The 8,917-nt window shown below is 39.5% G+C and overlaps 2 protein-coding genes across 3 annotated transcripts; one reads left to right on the top strand and one right to left on the bottom strand.

Moving 5' to 3' along the window:
* Positions 1 to 255: 255 nt before the first annotated feature.
* On the top strand, positions 256 to 3,968 carry LOC114554555 (transmembrane and coiled-coil domains protein 1). 2 transcript variants are annotated; one of them, XM_028576469.1, is made up of 4 exons: positions 256 to 431; positions 2,428 to 2,886; positions 2,968 to 3,103; positions 3,633 to 3,968. In XM_028576469.1, the coding sequence occupies exons 2-4, from the start codon at positions 2,516 to 2,518 to the stop codon at positions 3,951 to 3,953; spliced, it is 828 nt and encodes a 275-aa protein (XP_028432270.1). In that variant the 5' UTR covers positions 256 to 431; positions 2,428 to 2,515; the 3' UTR covers positions 3,954 to 3,968. The 2 variants fall into 2 exon arrangements, with proteins under 2 accessions (XP_028432270.1, XP_028432271.1); XM_028576470.1 differs by lacking the exon at positions 256 to 431 and adding an exon at positions 465 to 1,037.
* Positions 3,969 to 4,731: 763 nt separating this feature from the next.
* h1m (linker histone H1M) lies at positions 4,732 to 6,339 on the bottom strand. The gene is made up of 5 exons (XM_028576148.1): positions 6,091 to 6,339; positions 5,690 to 5,946; positions 5,506 to 5,602; positions 5,319 to 5,419; positions 4,732 to 5,020 (listed from the first exon to the last, which is right to left on the bottom strand). The coding sequence occupies exons 1-5, from the start codon at positions 6,224 to 6,226 to the stop codon at positions 4,781 to 4,783; spliced, it is 831 nt and encodes a 276-aa protein (XP_028431949.1). The 5' UTR covers positions 6,227 to 6,339; the 3' UTR covers positions 4,732 to 4,780.
* Between the last annotated feature and the right edge of the window lie 2,578 nt (positions 6,340 to 8,917).

Below are 8,917 nucleotides of genomic sequence, written 5' to 3'. Positions count from 1 at the left end.
TATACAGGCCCTGGTATTGTGTTGGATGATTGGAATAGCCTACTGGGCCACTCAAAGGAATTGAGCCATCAATGTTCTTAATTACACCTGTTCTTGACCTTCTATGACATGGCAAAATGTGTGCCACCAACAAAGTGTATTAGTATATTTAACCCTTTTCATTAGGCCCAGTGTGTTGTGGGTATAACAGATACAGATGAATATGCTGGATGTGGGAATAAGCCACTATATTGCCAACAGGTGCAACAAAACCAACAGAGTCCCCACAGCAAACCAGCAGTCTGGGAGAAGTCAGTCAAGTGCAGTCTGTACAGCCCACAGTCCTGAGAAAAAGTCTAATCAGACACAACAATTTAAATCACCTGGGTCGACCAGACGTGCACAGGGCATCTTAAAGACTTTTCCCCCTCTCCATGCACCTTGGACTGGAGGTAGGTGACAGTGTGCTAGAAACCCCTTTCTCTACTTTGACCCAGACCCAGCTTGATTCAGTAAACAAACCTGCTTCAGCATGACTTCACACAGCCTTCCAAAAGTAGATCTAATTTACAGACTAAAGACATTTGACTGTTTTTTGACTTTAGAACTTATTAAAATAAATCTTAACATGAAATGCAACTGTGATAGTGATCAGTATCAGAGGATCCCAAACCTAATTCTTTTCAGGAAAACGGTGTTAACTCACTTTCTCTAAAGTCTGAACGCTTAACCGTTGCTAAGCAACATGAAAAGCAGTTGGCGGCTGTCGATAGAACCTTAGCAAACTGCTAACGCTAAACCGTAGTGTTGCTGTTTATGAGATTTATTTTGCACGCAACGTTTCCAAACTGAATGCCAAACACGTACTATACATTGTTTACAGAATTAAAAAACAAACCACCACGCTAAATGCTTTTAATTAACGTTACCAAGGCCAAGTGAAAATATTTTATCGACACCAAGTGTCTAGCTAGGCTAGCTAAGCTAACGTTGCAGCCGTCATCATGATGCATGACCGGTTGGAAGTAACCGAAATAGACAACTTAATTTGAAGCAAGGTAAGTATCTATTATATCGCTAAGTCAGTTTACCCATATTACAAAAATCACATTCTCTCATTTAACCCTATGATTTAAAGTTACCTTTAACGTTAGAGGTAGCTATGTGACCTGCAAGGTCTTGAGTTGTCTCCTACCTAGCTAGCGATAAATAACATTATCTGCCTCCACCGCTATTCAGTGTCGATGAATGGGATTTGGTGATGCTAAAAGCAATGTTTTTTTATAACGTTATATATAACACATTTAACATCAAACAGTGCTCTCTGAAACCACTGTCAACAGTTGTATAGGGACTGCTTTGGTACAAAATGGTTCCTAAAAAAACGTAATAGCATTCCTCAGGCCCATAGACAAGCACCAGGGCCAGTAGGCTAACTGGGTCAAGTTGTTAACTTTTCTTGTACCTTCAGTATTTCTGTTGCTTAAATGTCATTTTATCGACCAAAAAGGCCACATGTTAATAGCCTACCTTTTATTTAATAAAACAATCCTCTTATTCTGATGGAAGGGTCAAGATACACAAACCAGCCCAGGTGAAAAAGAATTCTATTAAAAATATAAATAAAGTGTACTAAGTATATTTTCTAAATTTTGTACTATTTTGTCAAATCCAAGTATAGTTAAGTGTATTCAATTATGTATTAACTTCAACTTAACATCTATTTGACTACACTTCAAGTGTAAATAGTATACTAAAATGGAACAACTTTTTTTAAACTTCAAGTGCACTAAAATACACTAATGAAAATCAAGATTCATGAGCAATTAAGCACACTTACAGTACAATTGCATTGTATTGCCATTCTTATTGAAATACACTTAAAAAGGCATTGCAGCGCAACTTATAGTTGTGTTTAAGTATATTTTGTGCATACTGCTATCATACTTATAATTACTAAAACTGTTAATTTAGTATGCCTCTGTGATATTTCAAGTGATCTACAAATGCACTTCATAACTATATTTAGTTCTTTTAAAGTGTCCCACTATGACAATATTAATGTGTTTGAAGTGAAGTTCAATTCCTCAGGCCCATAGACAGGCCCATAGACAAGCACCAGGGCCAGTAGGCTAACTGGAGTCAAGTTGTTAACTTTTCTTGTACCTTCAGTATTTCTGTTGCTTAAATGTCATTTTATCGACCAAAAAGGCCACATGTTAATAGCCTACCTTTTATTTAATAAAACAATCCTCTTATTCTGATGGAAGGGTCAAGATACACAAGGATAGAGGTCTCATGATAAGAATCTGATTTTGAAGAATTCTGTCTATGCTAACGTAATATAAAAATTAAGACTATTGCTTTTGGCATGCTCAAGTAAAGGTAAAAACAAAGTGGTTCGGTGGCCTGAGTAGTTGCCTGCTAACCCAATCCTGCCCATTACAGGTAACAGGTGATCTATCTAGCCTACTACTACTCTTCAGCTGGAGCTGTGGTGTCCAAGCTGAGAAAAATTTCCTTCCATTATCTGCAAATGTTTGGCAGCAGTGATAACATTGCATCCCTGAAAGACTTGGATGAAACCCAGGTAGATGAGGATGTTGGCTCTGGGGAAACGAGGGTCCTGAGGACAGGGCAGCTGCAGTCCAGCCCGAAGTATGGCTGTGATGATGATGATGATGATGATGATGATGATGATACTACGTCTGGTTCTGAAGGAATCCCTAGCTCCAGGGACAATACACCCGACCATGCCCAGGCATCAGAATTTAATGCTATACTCCATGAAATACAAGAGCTCAGGGAAAACAAAGGCCAACTTGAGGAATGCTTGGAAAACTTAAAATACTATCATCAACGAGACTACACAGTGATTGTGGAGGCCCTACAAGAGGAGCGATACAGGTATATTCTTACTATAGTACTCTGTTAGTTTAAAGGAACCTGTCCTGTTTTTGATATACTGTTGCCATTACTATTTTGCAGGAGTGAACGTTTAGAAGAACAGCTCAATGACTTGACAGAACTGCACCAGAATGAAATTTTTAACTTGCAAGAGGAACTAGCCAGCATGGAGGAGAAGACTGCTTATCACTTTTACGGCAGAGCAACAGATATTCATGTAAGCTTGACATTTTAATGTCGTAGCAAGAAAGCACAGGTGTTACTAATAATAATAATGGCAGTGTTACATTTTTAGGTGAGCTGGTTCCATTCAGGTGTATTGGAATGAACAATCATTAATTTATTAATATAAGCTACACCTGTGCTTTTCACAGTAACAGGGCAAAGCAGGCAACTGCCCCAGGGCTCCACAAGCTCAGAGACCCTGAAAGCGCCAGGCTGACTGTGTGTTAACTGGTTTTTGGTTGTGCATATTCCTAAATTAAAGTGTTTAAGCATATGAACAAATGGCAAATCTGGGGCCAGGTAGTATTGCAGTATAGAGTAACAGGGGGTTAACAGAGGCCCGGGAGCTAGATTTTGCCCTGTGGCTCTGTAGCAGGTTAATTTCATCATGGCATTCACAAGTCAAAATATCTGCAATGGAAAAGATTTATAGATAAGACGAGTGGTGCTGTACATACAGTATGTGTATCCTCATATTAGATTAGAGCATCTTCACTGGCAGTTTTGTCTCTACCCTGTAGGAGGCGCTGAAGACATGTCAGACACGTCTGTTCAAGATGGAGCATCAACAGCAGGTGGTGCAGCTTGAAGGCTTGGAGAATGGCACAGCACGGACTCTTCTTGGAAAACTAATCAATGTGCTGCTGGCTGTTATGGCAGTCATTTTAGTGTTTGTGTCCACAGTGGCTAACTGTGTCATCCCTTTAATGAAAACATACAGCCGCATCCTTTCTACAATGTTTTTTGTAGTTCTTGTCTCCTTCCTCTGGAGGCACTGGGATGCCATTTCAGAATATCCTAATCACTTTTGCACTCTTCTTGAAAAGAGAAACAATCAATAAAACTGTCAACTCAAAGCTTCACTCTGGCATCTTTAAAGGAATTTTGTGAAAATGGCATTAGCCTACTTAGCATTAAGGTTCCATATTTCACATTACACTAGTTAATTCCTTTCATTTCCCATTGAAGTTAAGGTCTAGTCTGTCACAGAAGAACTTGTAAAACCCATGTGTTGCAGCCACATGGTTTAAAAGCCAAACAGTTTGCTTTTAATTAGACTTGTCCCTCAATGGGGAAAATTATAAAGTAGGCTACTATTCATTACCTGTAGCAGTCTAGAAGGCCTTTAAGACATTTTAGAGATTCATATTGCCTTTGAAAATGAAATTAGCACGCAACAAGCAAATTGATAAAGCATTATATAAATAGTTGTGTACCTAAATTCTGTTAGACTGGTAGGAGCCTTAAAAACAAGTGTCCTTTAAAAAAGGACATTTGTTAAGCAGATAGGGAAATGGCTGTTATTTCTCCATGCCTGCACCTTTTTGGAAGATCCCTTTTGAAGGTTAACATTTAACTTGAGAATTGTCCTCTCCAAAACATGAGTAGAGGAAAACTAAACAGGCCGGTGTCTGTCCAACTTGTTGGGGGTGTGCACAGTACCACTGAAATGGTATTTTGAAAAGGTTTTGTCTACATAATAGCGTTTTAACACTTTAATATAAATAAAGCTCGATAGGAAGCCCTGTTGAGATCTGGTCCATAGACAAAGCCAGCTCCAGTGCTGCATGTCCTGACACAAGCAGAAATCCATCATCAATTTAGAGAGCATACAAGAGCTCCAAAAGTTAAGATTTTATTGCAAACAAAAAGTATAAAAACAATAAATTTATTCTGCAGTCTTCTTTCCTCTTTTCCCAGTTGCTTTAGCAGCAGGGGCATCGCTGCCTGCTTTAGCAGCCTTGCTCCGAGTCGCATTTCCTGCCTTTGCCTCCTTGGTGGTCTTTGCTACTTTAGTTTCAGCTGAATCAGATGCTTCCACATCAACCTTTTTAGCTTTTGGCTTCTTTGCTGGAGCAGCCTTTGAGGTAGCAGCTTCTTTTTCTTTCTTAGACCTTTTGGGAGGCACCTAAAAAACAGAAACTGTCAGACAAGGATGTAGCCAGAAATGTAATGTCAGCCACTTGAACCCCCAGAAAAATGTGAAGATGTTCCATTTTTAAAATGTCCCAGATGGGCCTTATACAAGTAGTTTTCTAAATTTTTATATCTGCCAAGAATAAATTCAGAAACACTTTGCCAGAAAATTATCAAATTAGATACTTTAGTAGGTTTAATTTCATGCCCATAGCCTATATCAAATACAGCAGACAGGAACACCAGTCACTGTTTTCCCCCAGGATCTCAGCATACAAGCATTGTCTCACCTCTGGTGACGAAGCCTCCTCTTTGGCAGAGTCTGGTGACTTTGCCTCTTTGGCAGTGCCTGGTGACTTTGCCTCTTTGGCAGTGCCTTTCTTCGTGGTACCTTTATGTAGTTACAGGCTATTAAACAATACACCCTTTAAGATAGCTTATAAAGTGATTGTGGTCATTTTACAGTTTTAGTCATACCAGTTTTTTTCAACTTCTTGGCTCCATCCTTGGCTGCCTTTTGCACATTGGGATCCACGTTCTCAGCTTTGGGCTTTGCCTCCTTGACTGGTGCAAGCTTAAGACAGGAAGATAGAAAAAAAAAAAAAAAAAAAATAAATTACGTTATTTGATTAACTTTGAAGCTGTAGACTTTACTTCTTACCCTAAACTTTCCCTGTGCGCCTGTAGTGGCCGTAGAGTTAGCAGGACGCACTAACGTGCCAGTCTCCAGTCCTTTTTTCAGGGCTCTACGGACGAAGTGCTTCAGCCTTACCAAATCCACCGAGGGGTATTTTTGTTTAATGTAATTCTGTATCGCTTGGAATGAAACCCCTTTGCGCGAGTCCAACTCCTTAAGCGCTTCTTTCACCATCACTGCTGTGGAGGGATGGGCTGTAAGTTTGCGCAGCGCCGCAGCATCTGGAGAGCAAATGTGCACACATTCACTTTAGATTTACACATTCGTGGAAAGAAAATGTTTTCGACAGTGGTTACTTTTAATAAATATAATAATAATGGGTTCAACGGCCAGTTCTCCTTAGCTAAAATGAAAAAGAAGCAAACCTGTTTTTTTCTCTTCCTCCGGAGCTTCACTGGAGGACGGCGCAGGTGGATCAGCAGAGGCTGCTGCTGCTGCTGCTGCTGCTGCTGCTGCTGCTGCTGCTGCTGCTGCTGTTGCTGCCGCCCTTTTAGGAGGCATTACTAAGAATTTAATATAAAAGGGAAACACAAGACACAAAAAGCAGCGTGTTACGCGAAGTCTAAAATTATGCTATATGTGCACGCGGAGCACGTCTGTCTTTATGCAGCTGCTTCCGGTAAAACGAAACCAGGTGATCACAATCAGCATCAGGTGCAACTCATTAGGGTTTGTAGATTAAAGCCTGCATGGATCGTGGCGAAATGATCCCTCCACCATTTAGGATAGGTTCTTTTTTTAATTCTTTGAATGTGTCATATTTGCCATAGGTCGGTATATCACTCTTTTGCATCTCATTATTAAGTGCTTCTCATTATGGAAAATGTAGACTATGGATTGTGCAAAATCCTACTTCCAATATTCGAGGTCAAAAATGTCTTCCAACTTAAAAACAAACAAACAAACACTAATGGGCGATTGAAAATCAGGCATAAAGTGCACAAACCTCTCAGAATCATAATGAACCATTGATGCTGAAGAATTAATACAATCATGATCAACTGATGCAAACATAACGTCAGTGCTCCACCCGAATAAATACGATGGTATATTCCATATTTTCCCAGCAAACCTATCATTCACATTATAGAGATGTTTGAGGAGAGTAATACTGTATATTACACACAATTACACTCTTTGTCCATATGTACTATGTATTCTGCTTTCCTTTGCAATGAAGACATGCTCTTCTTTTTTGCCTTTTATCCCCAAAACCAACACCACTGATAAATCAAAAATATATATAAAATGCTAAATAACATTATTTATGTGTACAGTATGTGTAATCTACGTTTTATGGAAAGTCTCAACATGGATAGGTCATTTAAAAATGTCTGTATCCATTCTTTCAGTGATCATGCTGTTCTGGACAAGGCCACTCACTTTACCTTCCCTCTATCGTTCTGATAAAATGATAAGCCACTTGGTTATGATAAAACTTACATTTTCGTCACTTACCAATTCAGCAATATTGGTGAGCTGCTTTTCTCTCTCTGCCAACTTGAATGTTTTCTACAGTGTGTTTCATACACATGATAAAAATTTCATTGTTTGATATATTAACGTTTTGGTATTTGTGACTACTATGGGTGTAATAACATGAACAACTTACACGTACATTGTTACATTACATTTCCTGATGTTTTGGCAATGTGGAAGAACAGAAATTAAATGTGCAACTGGTATATCTCTTGACAATTGCATAATGCAGGAAAAGATTTTAAAACACCATCAAGTCTGATATTGTTTTCCCACTATATAGAGCGACAAATGCTAACCCGTAGCACCTCAGAGGAACCAGCTGTTTCAGACCAGAGAGATAATGGGAGCAGCACTTGAACAACATTTTTAAAGTTATAAAATTGTGTTTTGAGACAATTTGGATTTGTGGGGTTAAATATTTTTGTTCTTTTTTTTTTAATGAGGCTGGAATATATTTCAGCTAAAACTATGGGTCTGTTGAAACTGGTGAGTAAACTTGGGTCAACTGCCTATAAACATGGACTTTGTATATTTAAGGAATACTGAAGAATACTCAGGCTTGGGCAAAAACAGTTTATACAAACATGATACAGTATAGAAACACTCCACGTTAGTCTTCTCCAAAACAATCATTTACAGTACACGTTTTAGCTTCAATATTTTGGTGAAGCTGTTGGCCCTGTGCTCTCAGGTATGTTCCTTTAACCTCACGGTAATGGCCTCTGATTAACCTTTCCCTCTCTCTCCCAGTGTGTGGCTGGTTACCCAGGCAGAGTCAGGTGACCTGACCTGAGGGGAGTTGATCACCAGCTGCCTGCTATTCTGCAGTGGAGCCTGCCTATAAGACTCTGCACTGCCACGCTCACATTGCCAGAACGTGGCTCACACTGAGTTAGTGCACGGTTTCAGCCTCAACTTAGTTTTTTGTGATTGTACATTTTTTAACGCTGCTTACAGTGTTTTTTCTCTCCCTGCAGTTCCGTCTGCTGCAGTTTTGATTCCTGTGAGACTGTGGTTTTGGCCTCTGCTCGGCTCCCTACTGGACACCACCCTGGCACACGTCACTCCTGGCTACCCCCTTTCTAGATTCCCAACTTTAATTCCTGACCTTTTGGATCTAGTTCACTCCCTGTTCGCGAAATATTCAACTTTGAAATCAATCTTCTTTCAAACTACTCCGGCCTCCTGTGCCTCCTGTCTAGTGTTTGGGTTTCCTAGCTTTGCTGTAACAGACACAATGCAGCAATGTTTTGAGAAAGTCACGTTCTGGTTCGAGGACAATTTATTGCCAGGTTGCATTTAAAACTGTCACTCCCTGCTTAGTCAGTGTAAAATATAAGTAAATGCTGTAAGTAATTCTTGAAATAACAATGGAAATGCAGATTTCTGTGTTGAATGGTCAGGACAAAAATCAAACTACGTAGGTGTGAGCAGTTTGTGGACAAATGATGATCAAACTCTTTAATTCTTCTGAACCAGTTAGCCGTCTGTGATAGACGTGATCTAAAAATAGTACGTGTTTTAGTTTTTTAGTGTGTGAAACAAGTAGATGTAACGTGAATATTTATGTGGCCTGTCTGTGTGATTCGTATTTCATGCTGTGGTTTTCCTGTGAGCAAGTTTTGCAAAATGAGAAGAACATTAAAGTCCACACAGTCAAGACACACAACTATCTTCTCTCTGGACAGTCTTAGTGTTCAGTTTCATCAT

This window comes from Perca flavescens, chromosome 4, assembly GCF_004354835.1.
Source record: "Perca flavescens isolate YP-PL-M2 chromosome 4, PFLA_1.0, whole genome shotgun sequence".
Lineage (NCBI taxonomy): Eukaryota > Metazoa > Chordata > Actinopteri > Perciformes > Percidae > Perca > Perca flavescens.
Note: the sequence above shows the minus strand (reverse complement) of the source record. Positions and strands in the feature narration are given on the sequence as shown.